Genomic DNA, 20,842 nt, shown 5'->3' with positions numbered 1-20,842 from the left:
CAAGCTTTCTTTTGTGTTCTTCAGTCAAAACCTCTTTGCTCTGACCCCGAGGCAAGGCGACTGGTAATTGGTCTTTCTGGCGTCTAACTGCTTCTCCTATTGGGCAGGGGTGGACTCTGGTGACCTCATGATTGGCATGATCGCTTCAACATGTGTCCCGAGAAACACAATCTGTTAGCGCGGTTACCTGACCCCACCTCAAGGTTGGCTCTTTTCTGGAAGTCTTTCACAAAAAAAAGAAGTACGGCCAGTGAAAGCAGATTGGCTGTGGTGGTTTTTGCTGTGCTCCAGCTGTGGTAGCCTCTGGGTGTGAGGGCCAAGCAATTTAACATGCTCACAAGCGTGCACTTAAAAACACACACTCACATTTACACACAAAGGGCTACACATAAATTGGGCTACATTGTGCCCAAGTGATTGTAGAGAGTTTCAACAGGAGTTAGGAGTACAAATATTTTCACCACTAAATACACGTTTATGTGCACAGATTCACTCATGAACATTCTGAATACATACATGTAAAATCTGTTATGTTTCTGCTTTTTTTATGACAAGAAACTTCACCTGCAAACTGAAAAACATTGTTACTTACAGATTAAAGTAAGATCTAGACTTGAATAAATGTCAAAAACAGAAAAATAAAATCTCAAAGCAGTGTGGATTTTTTTTTTTTAAACCAAATTGTAAAGTATTGATCCGGCGTTAAGTGGATCTCACATACAGTAGAGCTGTACACACATGCAGATACACACACGCGCGTACACACATATACAATCATTCAGAAAGTCGCAGAGCAGACGAGAGCAAGAGAAAAAGATCTCATCTCATAAGGGGAAGAATGAAGCAATAATTCAGTGCTATTGAACTGCTGGCTGGCCAGAGAATCAATACCACCACACCTCCTATTTGTTTCCTCCTACTCCTTCTCCTCTTACATCAGTTCGGTCTGTCCTTTCACCCAGCTTGAGTCTTTTTCCTGCCTCTCCCTTCCTTTTTCTTCTCATCTGTGCATTCCTTTGTTATGGCCCTCCCAAGTGAAGACAGGAAAAACATAATTATTGTGCTTTACATGCTCACATGACGTCCTGGATATACATCATTTGGGCTTTTTTTTCCCCTCCTCTTCTGCCCGTCTGCCTCCTTCCTCTGTTCACATTTTATTGTGAAACAGGAGTGGATGGTCTGTCCTCATGAAACTTCAATGAGTATTGATCTAGCAGCGGCTCTGGACTCCGAGGGGAGGGAGCAAAGCTGGAGGAGTGATGGAAGAAGGGGTATGTGGGTGAAAGTGGCAGAAGGTGTAGTTAAGAAGGAGGAAGAAGGAGATGAAGCAGAAGACAGGGGAGGAGGGGAGTTAAGGCAGAGCCGGAGGGATTCATGCTGGGTTGGTTTGTGGAGCAGTGGGGGGGATTTGGGGGGCAGAATTTAAAGAGATGAAACAGTTTCATTCCTCCGTGTCGTCTGCTCAGGTGTCCGAGCTGTTTTTAGATTTCTGCTGCCCGGTTAGCATTGTGGAGAGTTTTCTGCAGTTTCTCGGAAAGTTCTGTCCTCTTTAACAGCAGAACTTGACAAATAAAATAATAAATATTTATGTGAAGCAAACTTTTTTTTTTTTTTTTTTTTTGAGAACATCGTGTTCTTCACTTGTCTCCAATTGGAAATATAACAATTCCCATCATCACCCAATATATCTGGTCAGTGTTTTGGCTCACCGGTGCCCCTTAGATAAAGTACGTTTAAGTTACTTCAAATTATTTTTTTTAAACATAGAATCTGACCTCTTAACATCAGAAACGTGGACAAACAATTCATAAACAAGAGCTCCTGAAGGCTTTTAAACCTGCTCAGATAATTTGTCGAACGTGTAGGTGTTGGGGGACCGTGAATGTGTGTTATTTTAGTGTTGGCACCAGTTATGTCTCCAGAGATGAACTGAGTGCTGATCTGATGCTGGCAGTTGATTCTGACAGTTGATAGCTTGCCGACTGTTAGGCAGCTGTTTTTGTAATTGTTGTTTTTCTCAGCCATGACTGATTTTTTTCCCTTTCTTTTGTCTCTGTTGAACACTTTCTCTTGCAATTGTTTTCACATCTTTTCTCCATGCATCTCAATGATTTTCTTACAATATATTTTAAATAAATTTTAATTTACTGCTAAAGTTTCTAGAAAGCAGCATGTTCAGATGCTGCAGCAAAACAGACATTGACTTGTATTGAAAATAACTCATCCTTTATAGTGTAAATCCAATATGTAAAGAGTATATGTCAAAGAAAAAACTCCCAGAAACCTGGAAAAAGTGTGTAAATGTACTAAAAATCCTTTCTGCACTTGTTAACCCCTTAAAGCTTTAATTAATTAATCTTTTATTATCTTTTTTTAAATCTTTTATTATGATCTTTAATTTATGATAGTGTAGTCTTTAGCCAAAATCAAAAACCTGCGTCGTTTTCTTGAAAATTGTTTTTGCAGAGTAGCAGAAATTCATCTCTGAGTTGTGGGCGGGACTGTTGGCATGGTGTAAGCCCGCCCCCATTTCCCATCATCAATGAGTTTGCTCACTCTCCCGCTGGCCCACACCCCCCTCACAGCCCCTAACGTAACATTAAGCGGTGCAACAAAAATAGCCTGTAATATTGGAGCTTTCCAGCCCATAGACGTTTATACAAGAACTGGACATAGCAATTCATAGGAAATGCCTTACCTTCAGCTTTTGGGAAATCAGGCCAGAGCCTTCGCTGTCACTTCCTGATACGTCTACTGCCACGTTGCAATCAATTCCCACCTCTCGACGGGTCAATCAGTGTATACTTCCTGTTTGGAACACGAGAGGGGAGAGGTTGAGCAGTCCATTTTCATACGGTCTATGATCCAGACACACATTTGGCTTTGTTTTGTCTGCTCCTGATTCATAATAATCTGAATACAAAAAGAAAAAAAAAAACATAATTTCTTAATTTGCCATAAGAACCTGTCAAAAAAAAAAAAAACCCACCAAAACACAGTCTTTATTGGAATGGGTCTTAACACTGGAGACGTCACCGGGGACACTCAAATAACACATTTCTTTGACTAAATGTAACTCTTTGATAGACACAAAGAAAAAGCAGCATTTCATTTTGGCTTTGCACCAACATGCAACACCTTATCAACATAAGGTGTTGCATAATGAATGCTTTTCTTTGCTTTTGAATCTGCGGTAATTGCGTAAATGGTTAAAGAGTTACAGTAGTCGAAAGATAGTCAACACTGGAGCTAAAGCTATCATGTCAAAGGGTTCGGCTAAAAATCAGTCAACTGATTCTTATCAAAAGATCTTTAATTTCTAACCAGTTTTTCATGTTCTTTAGTCTTTTCTTACAACAAAAGTCAAACCCACAGAGCAAAAAGTGTTGTGAACTTTTTAACAATCTACTCATTAGGACCACACAGTCATGTTCACATAATCACCACATACGAATCGTAAAATCATGTTGCACCCAGAAACATTCCGTGGAGTAGAAGATCGTCCGAAACCCTCAAACATCTGGAATTTTTACAGCCCACAATTTATGAAGTTATGTTGCTAACAAATTAAGTGGTTCGGGGCCTAACAGAAACCAGAAAGTTGGGTGTGAGATGATGATAAAATATATATCAAAAAAAAAAAAAAAAAAAACTGGCTAAAGAGAAATTACAAAGCTGTGCAGGACATTTAGCTGCTAGTAATTTATCAGTTCTGGATGTGGAAAGTACCAGACATCACCAGCGCAGCTGCACTCTTTGGACATCATGCTCACAAACACACCCTCCGTTCCCCCCACACCTACATCCATGCATCTGGCATAACTTTATACTTCCTTTTCTCCTACGCACACACTGAAACTTACAAGGTTCAACCATGTGACACGTGTTCAGCACGCATCAGTAAACTCAGGAACACACACACATTCCGTTAAACAGCCCATGTGACTGACAGAGCTTTCAGAGCGCCACTTGATTGACGTATTGATTGGGTAAAAACTGTAGAGGAGAGTAATTGAAACATTAAAGTGAACTCTGAGCTCACTTTAAAGCCCCTTAGATTATTCCTGCATTGTTATTATCATGTAATTGCTTTTGAGAGCATCGCATGAACCTTTTCTGCTGCGCATTTGCCTGCAGCCAGATGTGATGCTACAATTCACAACTCAGTGTCAACTGAGCTCTTTTCAACTGACTCTAACATTTCTTCACTGAATGTCAGGTCTTCTTGAACAGGTTCTGATACAAGTTTCTTAATATTTTTGCCACTTTTTTCACAAGATTAATGTCATTAAAAACATTTTGAAGTGGATTTTCCTGGCGTTGTCCACTTTAATGCTGTGTTAGAACTGAAAACATAAACCATGTGGAAAAGATATTCACTTCTTCTTAGAAGTTGTGTATTGCTCATGTTTGTCTCATTATGGAGTTTGGTGTCGGTTCTTTATAAATAATTTAAGTGTTTTTTACACATTTAGGCAATAAAAACAGAAATCCACTGACATACTTTTTTGTTTCTTTGCATTAAAGATATTGCAGAGCGTTTTATGGAAACATTTTTTGACAGTTGGGGCACCATGAGGGGTATCTTCTAGGGATGCAACAATTCTTTTATTTTTTTAACATGTTTTTGTGGCATTTTTCATAAACACAGACCTAAGCTGGATAACTCCGATATTGCTCGCCATTTTTGTTGCACCGGTACTGTTGTGTTGGGGGTGGGAGGGGCTGTAAGCTAGTGGGAGAGCATGTAGACAGGTGGATGATTGTAAGGATTGGCAGCTTACATCATGCCAACAGTCACAATACAATTCAGAGATGAATTTCTAATGAACTCCTGCTGCTCTGCAGAAACTAGGTCCTAGAGAACAACACAGGTTATTATCATTTTTTTTAATTTTGCTTGAAAACAGTAAAATTAGAATCAGAAGTCTACCGAAAATGCTTCTGCAGTAGATAAAAATATGATTGAAGTAGGACATCCGCATATGTATACGTTAAGAGTCAAAGTCATGCGTTGTGCTGAATTTAGAAGCTTTAAATTTGTTGTATTAAATTATTCTCAGTTAAGCAGGAGCCAATTGAAAGGCTTTTCTTCATTGGTACTAGCCTGTTAGCTTGTATTTTCTGTATTTTTAGTTTTTGTTGTTTTGTAATTCACAAATCATATATCAAACCCAAACAAAATCCATGACCCAAAAGTCCAGGTTTGAATCATGGGGAAAGTGTTGCATACCTGGTATCTACTCTATGAAAACAACAACAGTAAATAATATTTAAATAGCACTTTAAAGTCCCATTCACTCATTCACACACTGATGGCTGCTTTATTGCCAAACTCTAGCGCCAACTTATAACCACCAGAGGCAGTGTGGGGTTCAGGGTTTTGCCCAGGAACACTTTGACACATGGCTGTGCACTGTGTTGTTCCAGTCAGAGGTTGGCCGCTGTACCACAGCCACCATCAGAAACAGGAATTGAACTGAAATTGCAGAAGGTTGTTTAACCCACTAAGCCCCGGTGGCCACTTGTCTTCAGAAATGGAAATAATTTCATCTCATGAGTGAACTTCAGCGAGTTTCGCTTTGAGGCTCCTCAAAGGAATTCTTGGGAAAACAGTTTTCCTCGGTTGCAGTTTCAGGATTCGATTCAGATTTGGACTGTCAACCCTTCAGTCACAAGCCGTTCTCTCAAACCCGAAGGCTTCTGTCAACTGTTAGAGATCACACAGAGCAGGCTCATTATTTTCCAACCCAGTTTTGCACACAAAGACCTGCGTAATAGCAGCATGGTGCTTTGGAACAAAGTGTCACAAAATGAAAAATGAGCCTCTCTCCTCATGAGTTGAATCCCCCCTGCTGGCTCCTACAGATGTTGTCATTTTGCATCTGTATGTCATGTATGCAAGCTTGTGATGTACACCAGCAGTGACAGCAGCGAAAGGTAAAGCAAGGATAGGAAAGCTTTAGAACAAGTCTATTGAAAGTCAGAAGTTGGCAACGATTGCAAGGTCATGATAGGAAACACTTGATGTCACTTTGTGATGTTTTGTTCTGTACTCTGAGCAAAGATTCTCTGGCATTGTGTCCAAAAATATGTCGACATTATCTGTCAAATGAAGACACTGAAGGGAAATTTCCCTAAATATGTAGGATAAGAAGCAAACATTGATTTTATGCTCTTGAGGCTCCTTGAGTTTATATGACACCAAAGATTTATTTGGGAAAATCAGAGATTTCTTTGAGCAATTAAAATGCTGAATAAGGTGACATAATTAACAACAATAATATTGATAAAAAATCATAAATAATTAATAAATATTAGGTTACTTAATTAAATAGGTCTAATTGACTAATATTATGCATTTTCTATACATAATGTTTCTTACTACAGTCATTTAAAAAATGAAATATTCATTATAATAATTTATATTTGAAAAATAAATTTAATGTTTTCATTTTATATATGCAAAAAAAAACATGTAGAGCCACAGGAGTCCAGAATTTTCCAAAATAAAAGTGCTCTGTCTTGAAAGAAAAAAGAAAAAAACTACTATGAGTTGAAATCAGGGGCGGAGCAAAAAAAAATTCCTCTCTTTACCCTCAATTTTTAAGTCAATATTAGTATCAATATTGACAAAGAACAAAAAATCATTAATAAAAAATGTAAAAAGTGAAATAAATAAATAAATAAAAACACAATTGCTGGCTGAAACAAAGTTGTTTTTGTTGTTCACCTTTCGGCACATCCCATCAGACGTTGGCCTTGCGTATATTATTATATCCGGACTGGGGACGGCACAGGGAGCTCTTGTGGCCCTCTTGTGGCTCTATAGTTTAGGCAGCAGCGTGACAGCCCACACTGGGTTTAAGCAAACCGTGGTTTCTCACATACCTGTCCTACACTCAGCCACCTGAGCCTGTTCTTATGGAAGTTTATAATGGAAGCTCTTCTTTTGTGTTGTTTTTTTATTATATTTTTGAGCTATTACAACACATTGATTTACCCATAATTAAAGTTTTATCCATCTAACAAACATTTTAAATGCAGTTGAAGGTTTGCGGAAAGCAAACAATGAAAAAAGTCAATTATTCGATAAAAACATGAGGCAGAAAGAGGGGAAGTCTTGCTGAGAGATTTGCAGACAGCCGAATGGGTCCGAGCCTTGAGTTCAGTCCCGCTGATGTTATAAAGTATGCAAGAGGTCAAAAAGCCACCGATCTTAGGTATCACAAATTACTAAACCAACAAGCCGGTCGTGAACCGAACAGCTCTAAAGCTGGAGGCTCTGCAGCAACATCTGCACATGAAACACCCTTTCAAAACAATGCAAGGAGTGTTTCCAGTTAACTCCATTAAGCTTTTATTTAAATCACTCCTCCACTCTCTTCTTCTATTCTCTCTGTCTCCTGCAGCACTGAATGAACCAACCATCGACTACGGCTTCCAGAGGCTTCAGAAGGTTATCCCTCGGCACCCAGGGGACCCAGAGAGGCTGCCAAAGGTGAGGTGTCTTTAATCGCCTGCAAATGAGTGTGAAGCCTTTGCTGGGATATACATGTTGACAATTTTAGAAAGTTGCTGTTTTAAAGTTTCATATTTTCTTCAACTTGTGGAAGTTTTCCAAAAATGTGTTTGTTTGTACTTTCTCTGAGTAGAAATTCTCTTTTCAAGCCTCCTTGTGTGGAGAGCTTCAGAAACACCCGTTCACCGGGTGAGCATCTGAATCCCTTCCAGATCAGACAGTCATATCTGACTATTTGTTTATCAGCTGCAGATCAAGCACAGCATCTAAAACATCAGCAGATGCAAACAATTAGCACCAAACGATGAGCTTTGCTTTGATATGAAGCCCTGCCATCTTGAGCGGTACGAGCAGCACGCCTCTCCCCTCAGTGTGGGCTTTTTGAGTTTGAGCTTGGGGGGGGCACAACCTCATAAACACAAGCTGCGGACTACTTTTCCATTCCTGCGGGAGCCGGTCCAGGATTGGCTGATTTAGGGGTGACATCATTCAGCGATGGGCGCTGGTCATGATGGGATACTTTGGTGATTGTGTGATGTCAGCATGAATGTACCGACACCCCGGATCCTGCACACGTGTTAGCAATTGCATGCAACGTGCATCATTTCTGTGGGAACATGTGCAACACATCACAACAAACTTTACACCTAATAAGGGTGCAGATTCTCTGTTTCACTTTCTAACATACCGTTAGTTTATTATGGGCTGGAGTTTGTAAAAGAACACAGAACTGTCACTTATGACACAGCTCAACAACAAAGGGTAAGTCTAATCAGTGGTGCTATTTAAAAAAAATAATATAATCAAAAAGTTGTGAAATTATGCTAGTTGTAAATTTTGAATAATTTTTATCTAAAAAAAATCTTTATTTAAGTTTATATATAAAGCCTATGGATTTTGGATTTATATGGAATTTGCAGGATATTCTCCAAATGTTTTTAGCAGAGCCACCAATTCTTTTTGTCTTTTTCACCTTTTGGTACGCCAAAATAACATCCATCCATCTATTTTCCTGACTGCTTTGTCCCTTTCGGGGTCGCGGGGGTGCCGGAGCCTAACCCAGCTACTGATGGGCGAAGGCGGGGTACACCCTGGACAGGTCGCTGGTCTGTCACAGGGCCTCAATCACACACACATTCACTCTCACATTCACACCTAGGGGCAATTCAGAGTCACCAATTAACCTATGAAGCATGTTTTTGGACGGTGGGAGGAAGCTGGAGTCCCCGGTGAAAACCCACGCATGCACGGGGAGAACATGCAAACTCCACACAGAAAGGTCCCAGCCGGGAGTCGAACCGGGGCCTTCTCGTTGTCAGGCAAGAGCGCTAACCACTGCACCACCGTGCAGCCCCCAAAATAACATATTAAGTCTTTTTCTTTTAAAGTTTTCTTTCCTTTTTTAATTTTTTTTTTACCTTAAAAAAACTGGTTTCCTTTGTGTGTCTCAATTTGCTCCTAAATCAACTTGAACATACCCTAAAAAGACAACAAAAACTCACATAAACCTGATCAAACTGTGCAATAACATAGTTTCTAAAGCGTCTGGTTAATTTTTACTTTCCACCAGACTCTGAAGCGCTATGAAACGGCGCGGAACAGAGGCCGCTTCCATTCTGCGCCCTTGTATTACCCTTATGGTGTAGTTGACACCACTCATAAAGGGCCACGGTTCTCCGCGTCGTTTTGGCGTCAGGTCTATTTTTTGCACAAGCGAGAGCGATCCGCGTCAATTCTGGCAGGATATTATGCTAAGAGACTCGAGAAAATCTGGCCAATTTTCAAAATATAACAAATTTTCACACTAAAATACCACTATTGACAAATACGATCATATTTGTATATCTAAACAGACTGTAGAGGTGAAAATAAACACAAACAGACACACACTGAGAAACACACATACATATAGATCAACGTAGTGCGCCGACTATGGAGCGGGGATGGGGGCGGTTTTAGATGTTTGATGATGGCAAAAAAAAGCTCTAAATCACCACAATTGAGTAGAAGTGCCTGTGGACCATTGTGGAAAACTGGTGTGGACTGGAGGTTAAGCGGATACCGCACACACTCCGCCCCCTGACACCAGTCCTGTAAACCAGGAGCTATGCTACATTCACACCGGGCATGTGTTGCTCATTAGCAAAGCCGCTAAACATGAGGCCTTGAACAAGCTTTTAGTTTTGGTGCTCACACTGGACTCTAACCAATTTAATAATCATTGGAAGAGGTTTGGTGCAACATTTTGACGCAGTGCAAATCTACCTCTTGGCTTTTTCTTTCACAGCTCTATTCCAAAAATAGAATATAAAGCCTGCAAACTGTCTTAAAAACTTTTAAAACAAAACGTGAACATGAAAGTTTTTCACGCAGATTCCCACAACGTCTATATACGCGCGTTTATGTGGACTTTTCAGTGGAAGTGGTCGCTTGAGCGCATGTTACTGAGGGTGGTGTGAACTTAACATCACATTCAAGCCTGCATATTTTCACACCTTTGTTTGTTTTCACTCACTGTCTGCCTGTTCCTACATAACAATGTTAGCAGTTGTGGATTTTCATCATTGTTGCGCGAATGGTTTGATCATCAACCAATGCAAAGGCTTTGATTTTTAGATTACCATATTCTCACAAAGGCGTCCTTGCAGCTGCAAACATCTCACTTTGTTTATGAAATATCAAATTCCCTCAATGTGTGAACATGGAGGAATTAGTCATCTTCTATAGTCTGGTTTGCATTTTTCTCAGCAGAACTCACACATATTCTCCCCCTAGAACTTAATCAGTGCCACCTTTTAATCAAAAGAGTTGTCAGAAAGGGAAACTCTGATCTGGACACGTGTTAGCTGTCTCAACGGTTAACACCTGAATTCAGAAAATGTGGCTGAGCTGCGGCACACTTTTTTAATCTCCCTGATTTGGATTCTTTGAAAGTGTTCCCTTGTTTTGTTGAGTGAGAAAAGTTTGCGGTGTTTTGGACACTGCTGGCTGCTCATCGATCACTTCAAGCACTGAAGTTCTAAGAGTTTGTTTGCAGACCTGCATGGATGACAGACAGGCAGAGCAGTGGAGTGTGTGAGAGGATTACAAGTGGACAGCCGACTCCATAATTGTTCAGTGAACATTGAGTGGATTTTGCTGCCCACATATGCACACAAACACAGTTTCAACTGCCAGTTTGTGTCACTGTGAGAGCATCCATATGTGCAAATATACAGTTAATAGTAAAGCTCACAGTCAGCACCTTCATTTCCATTAAATTATGTAGAACAAAAATTAAAGTGACAAGAATGTAAACATATAAGTGATATATTTTTTTAAGTCATATTTTGTTAAATCCAATGAAAAAAAGCTGTTCAAAACTTAAACTTTGTCTATGGAAAATAATTCCAAGGTTTGCACCTTTCCCAGCTTTGATTGATTTTTAACTCTGGTTCTAAAATAAAAAAAAATCAAATTCATCATAGTGTATCATGTGCAGCTAATGTTGGAATCCAAAGTGATGTTGGTTCTGATAGCAGAAAATATTTTTTTATATTTTTTATAAGAAGTGTGTTGCACTTACACATACTTTTTTGGATTTCTGCTCTTTGTTCAGGTGAACAAAAAATAAATTAAATACCTTTGTCTAATCTTGTAAAGATTAATTCATGGAAGTGCCAACTGTTTAAAAGTTGATCATGAATTAATAATTGGGGTTTTTAGCCAGAAGGAATTATATGACATCAAGTTATTAATATATCGGAAAGAAGAACTTGGACAGAAAAAGTCTAAGCAAGATTCTTGGATTTGCACCAGTTTAATATTTCCCATCAAGCCTTATTCAACTGTAGGTGGCAGACTAGCACTGGTTAACAATAAAAAAAATGAAAAAGAAGAAGAAGCCCCTCCCTCCTGGCCCAGTGTGAATTCAAAGTGCAAGTGAACGTAGCATAAAAGGTGGTAAAATTTTGATTCGTTTTCTTAAGATAACATATTATTAGGTGTGAATAAGACTTACTTATCCAAGAAGTAAAACTGCATTTGTATGTTTTCACACTCCAAACCTCCAGGTTTAATTCTAGATATGCTTGTACGACACATATTAGGTCGCTCTTATGAGTATCTGTTGGTTTGTACTTAAATGTGAATGGATAGCCGGAGTGTCATTTTGCTAACTGCATTTAAACGCTAGAAAAACAAACCACCATACACTGTCTGCAGCTGACATGTCTGCACATGATGATATCACACGTTTGTCATTGGCAGCATGAGTAATTCCTGGTGATGCATTAACACATATACTGTACATAAAACCATCGGCTTTAAGCACCATGTATGGGTGCATGTGTCATACATAAACCTATATGGAGCAGACTTAAATTCACTTCTCCGTTGAGAGGAGATGCTATCTGAAACCACCATCTCACATCGCATTAGGGAGACAATTTCTCCCAAAGGACACGCAGGCATACATGTCGATACTTTTTTATATGTGCACTACTGGGCGCCAAGCCCCAGTGCGCCAACATATTAGGATGACATCATCTCGGTGTAAGGTATGACCGTACATGTAAGGCATCCCTAATGGCACATTAGAAGCAGATCAAGCAGCTAATGTGGCAACATTAGGGAGGAATAAGTCATGTGTATGTCATAGCTTTGCTGGCCTGGCACACGCACACTACACACAATTGTGACCGCCGGTCCAGCTTTTGGAAGTGCTAATGTATACTGTGTGTGTGTGTCTAATGTGAGGTTATGAAATTAGTGCTGCTCATAACTCAGACAGTAAAAGCATCGTCGACGATTCCTCCTCTTCTGCCATCTTTCCTCCAGATGCACTTTTGTTTTATCCTTCTCTTGCTAAGTCTCCCATCTGAGATGTTTGTCTGTATTTTCTCACAATGCAAACTCAAAATAAAACATGTCAACAGTTTCAAAAGTTTGGAGAAAATCTTCATAAAACATAAAACTTTGAATTTTGTTTTAGTTTGGTGAACTTTAGCTTCTTTGTACTACAGTAACGCTTCAACAATTGCCGTAACTACAACAGATTCTGAAGCAGACAAAAGTAACATATCATGCAACACGTATTAACACAATTCTGCTTTTCTCCGCATCAGAATCCCTTAGAATTATGTTAAAACCGTAAACAATGGAAACGATACAGGGGTTCAGAGAGTGTAAGTTATTTACTGTCATCATTGCTGACAGCTTCGGTGTTAAAGGGTTAAACAGGACAGATTCAGTTCTATAGATACTAAGAAACAGGACCAAATAATCATAAATAAGGCTACTGTCACATATAACGTATGCCACTGCACAGCGACCAAAATGCAAGTTTTCCAGCAAATTCAGCTGGTAACCACGTGGCAGCGTTTGTAATCAGTAGGCGGCAGTCATATTTTTACAGGTTGAGCGGTGACCGTGGAGGTTTTAAGGAAAAGTTATAATTTTACGACGACCGGAGGATTTTTCTCTAAAAGTTGACATCTGTCAGTGACCGCCCAGGAACATTTCGAGCTTGCGCGGTGACGACATTACGAAATTGGGTGACAGGACTGTGGCGGCCGGAAGCAGCTCTGACTGAACGACGTGTAGATGTCTCCAGGCAGCGGTCGTCAATATTAAGTGCCACTGGTTGCCAGCTTCCTGCTAACCTAGGGTTGATACTAACACACTCATTGTTTCATAGAATATATTTCTTGCAATTTCCTCTTAGATTAAGAAGAAATATGTTTTCTGATGTCTAACTTTCATAGTAGCAAAAATGTTCTTTTAATGGTTTATAAATTCTCTAGATGCATTTTTGTAATCTTAAACCACATTTTTGTTTGACTTCACACAAAAATCTAAAAAAAATATTAATTTAGTTTGTTTACAGACAGATTTAGTGTTTTGACTAATATAAAGTGAGGGCAGGTTTGTACAAGTAAGGTCACAGATTGTTTGTTAAATGTACAGCAAAAACAGACAAAGGCAAACTGCATCGATTCTGGCCGTCAGAGGCAGCAGAAGCCTGCAGACTTCACGATTATGATGATGATGATGTTACCAGATCATCTTTCCTTCCCGTTTATCAGCTACTGGCCTTACTGGAACCACTTCAACACTCAGGATCGGGTTTCTCTTTGTGTGTGTGCGTGCATGTGTGTGCATGCGTTTGTGTGAATTTCAGCTCATCGGTCAAATAATGAGAGGTTAACAGAGAGCCAGCAGGAACGTAATAATGTGCAAAAGATTGAATTTAGCTCCATTGACAGGCACACTTAAACTGCTGACTGGATCTGTGACCTTTAATATCCGCACAAACACACACACATTGATGGGGAGGCAATATGTTCCTCCAGCCGCTAACTCAAAGGGGAGCACACATGCAGTGAACCGTAAGCATGTGTGTCACACAGTGCAGGTTAACAGTGTGAACAGAGTCGTTTTCTCTCTGTCAACAGCACACAACACATTACCTGTTTAACAAGACACCTTAGACCTGGAGGTGGGCTCCCAGAGAGAGGTAAAATGATAAAAGGGACCCACTGTTGAGAAAACCTTGTAGAGAGGACAGTGTCAGAAGGAAAAAATCAAAGGAAAGGAGCAGTGGTCAATCAGTACATGAGATAATAGAGATACAGTGAAAGGTGGTAAAAATAAAAAAATACATTGATATTGAGCTTTATGTTATTTTTATACATTATGGAGGATCCTTCGAATTCCACGCTAACTTTAGTCTAATAAAAGAAAAAACCTCAAAACCAAACAGGATTTTACTAAGACTCTGCGCTGGTTCGAAAAGCAATGAAGCAAAGCACTTTAGATTTACTTTAGAGCATATTTTAAATACCTGTCACTTCAAGAGGTCATTAAGAACCATAAAAGCTTTCTGGCTGACAGCAGCTAATCTCCACTTTTAAAAGAAGTGACGAGCAATTTATTTTCTTATGATGAAGTGGTGAAAGGGAAATATGTTGATGATGTGTTGAAGGGTTTTTTTTTTTGCAAGTGGAATGGAAGACAGCATTTACTTGAGCAGTTTAAGTAAATGTGTTTTTCAATACATACAAAAATACATTAAAGACAAAGCAATAGAAAAACTCAGATTTTTCAAAACTTTTCTCCATTTTAGGAGGTTATTCTGAAGAGAGCGGCCGATCTAGTGGAAGCGCTTTATGGGATGCCTCATAATAACCAGGTAAGGACTCCGACGTGCAAGTGTTCAAATGGAAAAAAAAAAAGGGAGGACCGTACTCTGTTGCTATTATTGTAATTATTGTTTTCCTCTTCCTGGAGGAGATCATCCTGAAGCGAGCAGCCGATATTGCAGAAGCCTTATACAGCGTTCCTCGAGGACACACCCAGCTCTCCGGCTCAGCTCACACTGGAATGATGGGAGTCAACTCCTTCACCGGGCAGCTGTCCGTCAACGTCTCCGAACCCTCTCAAGGCAACCAAGGTAAAGAAAAGAAAAAAAACTCCACATTATTCACATCCTTTGCTTTCTTGGCTGAAACTTCACGTTAGATTATAAAACCTGCTGAGGGACAGTAATTTAACTCATTTCCAGACAGAAACTTCTTTAAAAATGCAAAAGCACACAGTCGAAAAGTCTGTTTAGGCTTTTAATCTTTAATGAATTTCATATAATTACATCAGTTTTTTGTGGAGTTTGCATGGTTTCAACCAGATGCTCTGACTCCCTCCCAGTCAAAACGTCATGTCAGATTTTTTAAAAGATGATACACTGTTGTTTGTTTATATTGGAATCTCAAAAAATGTATTTACATTTATATTTCTCTTGAGGCCGTATGCATGAAAAAGTATCAAAGAAAAAGGCAAAAAATGCAATAAATCGTATGTTTTATTGATATCTAGTTCTAGAAAACATCATGAGTTTTTCACTAGGGGTGTTTGGAAAAATTGATTCAGTGATATATCGCAATCTTTCATTTGGCGATACTTGGATCAATTTAATATTCTAAAAAGATGATATTTAATAAATTTTTTATGAGCGTGTTTCAGCGTCTTACTTTAGTTTTACACCTAAACCCCAGACCGCTTTGGTCTACACGCATCAAAACAAGAAAATCTTGCAAGAACCAGCTTGTGTTAAAAGTTCAGTCTCATTGGTTCAGTCAGCCTTGCGGTTTTTGTTTCTATGAGATATATACTACTTAGTATTACTTAGTTTTTTTTCTAAGCCATACAAGTCAAAAATTGTTCTGACACAGTCTCAGTATATCGTGATATGTATCATATCGCGATACAGTCTTGCCAGATTCTAGCCAACACACACCCCTAGTTTGTTCCAGTGTCATGGACGACCCTTTTTTTGTTTCGTCTTCCTATATCCTGCAGGGTTCGTGCGCAGCAGCAGTAGTGTGTCGCCTCACGGTTACGTCCCCAGCTCCACACCTCAACAAACCAGTTACTCCTCAGTCACGAGCACCATGAACGGCTATACCAACAACACCGGCATGACCAACCTTGGAGGCTCGCCCACTTTCCTCAATGGTTCTGCAGCTAACTCGCCTTATGCTAGTGAGTAAATGCCCACATCATTCACAAAAACTTGAGTTTTACACTTCAAATGTGCCCATTTTCTGACTTTTGTTTTACTATATCTTAACTACCATACTTCATAGAAGCAAAAAATGTTAGAAAAGCTTTCAGATTATGCAAGTGACCTTGTTATTAGAGGCTATTAAACTCATTTTACCTGTGGCTGGATTGCTCAGTTGACTGTGTGTGACACTGGCACATGGAAAACCAGGGTTTGTTTCATGAGCTTATTCTAGTCTGGGTCTTTAGCCAAGATCCTTCAACTTATTTCCTATTTGTAGCCATAGAGGGCTCCGAGTATGGATTTCCCTGTGCCAGTCCCCAGCCCGGGTAAAATACAGGGTTGGGTCAGGAAGGGCACCGCTGTAAAACTCTGCCAATCAAATGTGTGAATCAGTGTAAACTGATTCGTAAGGTGACCATTGATATGATAAGCCGAAAGGTGAGCAAAAACATTAAACTAACTTAATTAACTGTAATATTTTTCCCGAAGCAGCAACACATCAAGTTTGACCATTTTATGCCAAACTGTTGGTAAAACTTTGATCAGCAAAAACAGAGAACTCAAACCTTTTCACTTTACGTCTACTATTGCAGCAATACCAAACAAGACCACATTCCACGTTGATCAAGACCATTTCTAAGATTTCTGACTGTATTTGATAACAAAACTTATTTAAAAACCCACAAAGAAACTTGGGAGTACTTTGGAAAGCCATTGTGCCACACCGCAATCTGGTCCTTCATCCTAGACATAAACTTCAGGTCATATTACACAGAGAGTAAGCCCTTTAGCAACTTTGGGAAATCTTAGATTAGACCTCTGGGGATGAGTTCATCTTAGTGTCAAGACAACTTTCCCATGAGAAAGGTTTTTATCAGGGAAAGGTGCAAAGACCAACATCTGTGCCACTGTTGGGGGATTCATTGTCCAGGGGATGAATAACTGGTTTATGGGTCTCGATACCATTGATTGAAGAAATGTATTTGACATTTTTGCAACCATCAAGTGGTTTTCTAATCCTCTGAATGTCCTCCTGGAGAAATAAAATGTCAAACTCCATTCTGAGGATGTGTGCTCATCGGGCCTGACTGCAGACCATGACTTTCCCTTTGAAATGACATCCTAATCCTTGAAGAACAGAGTCAAACAAAAACAACCACGGACTGTTGAACAGTTGTAATCTTCTATTTGCTCAAATCCTAATTGATTAGGAGGTTTAATTAAGGAAGGTGTGATGCAAGACAGTGGTAAGTGTGCTGAAGGAGTTAAGTTATAGATTCTTTCTCTACAGAATGAATGAACTTGTTTTTTTTCATCACTGACCCATTTTTTTACTCTTTTCAGTATAAAAGCAGTCATTAAACAAGATGTTATACCAGCATATGCTGAATTAAATGTTTGTGTATGGAACTGCAAGCAAACACAATCTCTGTATGTCTTACATTTGAAAAAAGTCACTTCCCAAGGGTGTATCTGCAGTGCAATCTTCAAAAACAATCACCAGCAAAAGCTTGTAGCTCCGTTTAGTTTTCAGTCCATTGCTGCCTTTCATCTGACAGCCACGCCTCCTCTCCTTCTGTTGGTTAATTGCATCGTACTTCCACTTAGTGTAGAAGAGAGCCAGGGAAGAAGAGATAAAACAGCAGAATGGACAGATGTTATCACTTGTTTGCCAAAGTTCCCAGCGATTGTGATGAAAACAGATAACTGCCAGATTTGTGGAAAGAATTTGCAGAGTCTATAAAACTTGTTATTTGAATGACAACCCCCTGGATCTCTCTTTTTACAGTTGTTCCATCCAGTCCCACCATGGCCTCCTCCACCTCTCTACCTTCCAACTGCTCTTCCTCTTCTGGCGTTTTCTCCTTCTCCCCGGCCAACATGGTTTCAGCAGCAGTTAAGCAGAAATCTGCCTTCGCTCCAGTGGTTAGACCCTCCTCTTCTCCACCGCCTTCATGTACAAGTGCTAACGGCAACGGACTCCAAGGTAATTCACAGTTCCAAGCATTGAAGGCAACAAGTCATAGTGTTTGAGTAATTGATATACGATTGATCCTGGAAGGAAACAATCTGAGGAGGATGAACACGGAACCATTAGGCTTCAAAAATGGTCTTTTGCTTTGACTAGTCCACAAAAGAAACATTTTATGTTGCTTTAAGTAAAAGCATAGTGTTGAGATTTTCATACTTTGCATTATTTTACAATATATCCATAATGATGTGTTGATTTTATGTTTTGTTAAAGTCCCACTCCAGTCTAGGGGTGTGTACTGGCAACAGTCTGACGATACAATACATATCGCGATATGTGTCTCACGATACATATCGCGATATACCCCAAGACTGTACCAGAACAATTTTTCACAATTTTCATTAAAGATTATAACTTAGAGAAAACTCTACTAACTCTACTATTAATGCATCTTTCCTGTTAATAAAAGGGTAAAAAAATATTTTTATTTAATGATTACATCATGCACTGCAACTGTATCTCATATACAAGCTGCTTTTACCCAAGCAAATTCCTGCTGCTTTTCGTTTGGTAAATTAAGAAATATTAGTTCATAAAGGGAACAGTCACTATTGTCTGTTTTCCACAACAACATATTTTTCAATATAAGAAAAAGACACTGAATGTGCCTTAACCAATAAGGTTTTAGAAGTATGATTGAGGAAATAAAGTCCTATAAAGAACTGCTTTTGGGAGTTTAAAAGGAAAGCAAAGGTAAGACGCAGCATTTGCTCTATAATGACGAATTAAATATCATCTTGTCAAAATTTTAAATCATGACAAGTACTGACAAATGAAATATCGCGATTTATCGGCAAATCGATTTTTCCCTACTACTCCAGTCCTCTTGTGATCTATTTTTAAAGCGTTCTCAGTGGTCTTTTAATTATGATTATGCTGTTTTATTTTAGCCAAAATCAAATAACCAGTGTCGTTTTTTATGACATAGTTTCTGCAGAGCGGCAGGAGTCAAGTAGAAGTTTGCCTCTGAGTTGTAGATGGGACTGTTGGCTTGGAGTAAGCCTGCTCTGATTTCCCATCATCCCTTTGTTTACACTACAACTCCAAGCTAACATTAGTGGTGCAACAAAAATACACTTTCACGCCAGGTCACTGTTAATCCTCATATATTTCCTTCAGTTTCATGTCTTTTTGTGTAGCGCCTGGAGACAGCTTCTTTATGAATTCATAAAAAAAACTCAATTCAATTTAAATAATCTTTTATTGTCTTATTCCTGTCATTCTTTCCTCACCATTTCCTTTCCTGTTCCTTTACTTTTCTCTACCAGATCAAACATTTGTGGACTCTAGCAAGTACTCCACGGCCGGCTCACTACAAGGCTTGGCCTTCACCTGAAGTATGTTCCTCAGCTGCTTCTTTTTTTTGAATGCTTTCAAGTTAATGGATTTGCTCCTTAAATGTACCAAATTGTCTGTCGTGCTCCTGACTTGTTTTCTAAATAACCAGACACCTTTCGTACTTCACTATTTTAATCTCCTTAATCCCACTTTTCCGTCTTTTGCCACTTCTCGACCGATCACACGTTGCACATCGAGCCATTAGGTTGCCTGGTAACTCCTCCCTCCTTTGGCGATAAGCTGGGAAGAAAGGAAGTCGTATATTTGCGTAAACAAAAACAGACATTTGGCACGGAAAATTGACTTCTCAACATCAGAGACTTTGTTTAGCTGTTGGTGTGGAGTGAGCATGTGCGGGGGTGTGGGAACTCGAAGCGGAGCCTCAAAGCGCAGCTGACACGCACACATTTCCTTCTGTCACACACTCACAGGGTGATCGCACACTGACAGCTAACTGGGAACCAGTCGACGATGTCAGCTGTTGGACCGAGATACTTATGAGTTTCACATTTTGATTTAATTTGGATTGCAAGTTAAGTCCTGTGCATCATTACACGCCGTAGTCATGGTAACATGACTGTGCTTTGCTTTTTGCACATTATCACTGGTTTAAAGACTGCAGATGCGCACATACAGCCATGCCATAACTTCTGTTGAGTAGAAAGAACTATGTGTATTTGTGAGGCGTCTCGCATGTTGCACTGATTCATTCTTTAATGCCTTTAAAGTGTTGCCTCAGTCACAGCTGTGCGGATGGGAGAACACATATTGATGTATTTACAAGGGGATTTTTTTATGATGATGAAAATATTTGGCTGAGTTAAAAGTTTTTTTTGTTGACTCCCCCCCCACCCCAAACTCATGTCTTTCTTCTCTCCACCCAACAGCCATCCCAGGAATGATCGTCCCACCCATGTAAAGCTGTGACTGCATGATTGTGTGTATGTGTGTGAGCTGAAACAAGCACACTCTCGCCGATCCTGCGGGAGGATTCGGTGCGAGTCGGACTCCGGTCGGGGATGGAGGCAACTGTCCCGATTCGAAGAAAACAAAACCCAACTCAGGCCCTTTGTATCACAGAACAACTGCGAGAAGAACAGAGTGAGAACAAAAAAAAAAAACTCTGCAAGAAAACAAGTAAAGACTTTGTACACCGTAATGCTTTTACAGGAGAATGGCCACGCCAACATGATGACTCTCCATGGACACAGGAAGTGATCGTCACTTCCTCTCGAGTGATCGATGGATTTTTTTTCTTTTTTTTTGTGTGTGACAGTAAATGTGTGATAATCCTTTTTTTTAACTGTAACCTACATGAGGCGTTTTCTATTTATGAAGTTTTTGTTTAATGAAGGAATATAATGTGAAGAAGACCTGATGATTATGATAATGAGACAAAACGAAG

At 39.6% G+C, this 20,842-nt stretch overlaps 1 protein-coding gene across 1 annotated transcript in view; it reads left to right on the top strand.

Annotated features, from left to right (window-relative positions):
• The window catches only part of LOC112142958 (transcription factor COE1), a 95,979-nt gene extending 75,421 nt beyond the window's left edge, over nt 1-20,558 (top strand). The window contains exons 11-17 of the mRNA XM_024266655.2: nt 7,416-7,504; nt 14,631-14,696; nt 14,795-14,957; nt 15,860-16,042; nt 17,857-18,054; nt 19,368-19,436; nt 20,325-20,558. Of these exons, the coding sequence (XP_024122423.1) occupies nt 7,416-7,504; nt 14,631-14,696; nt 14,795-14,957; nt 15,860-16,042; nt 17,857-18,054; nt 19,368-19,435 (767 nt within the window). The 3' untranslated portion in view covers nt 19,436; nt 20,325-20,558. The remainder of the gene's footprint in view (nt 1-7,415; nt 7,505-14,630; nt 14,697-14,794; nt 14,958-15,859; nt 16,043-17,856; nt 18,055-19,367; nt 19,437-20,324) is intronic.
• The last annotated feature ends 284 nt before the right edge of the window (nt 20,559-20,842 follow it).

Source organism: Oryzias melastigma, linkage group LG14 (assembly GCF_002922805.2).
Source record: "Oryzias melastigma strain HK-1 linkage group LG14, ASM292280v2, whole genome shotgun sequence".
NCBI lineage: Eukaryota > Metazoa > Chordata > Actinopteri > Beloniformes > Adrianichthyidae > Oryzias > Oryzias melastigma.
This window is presented reverse-complemented; position numbering and strand designations above follow the sequence as displayed.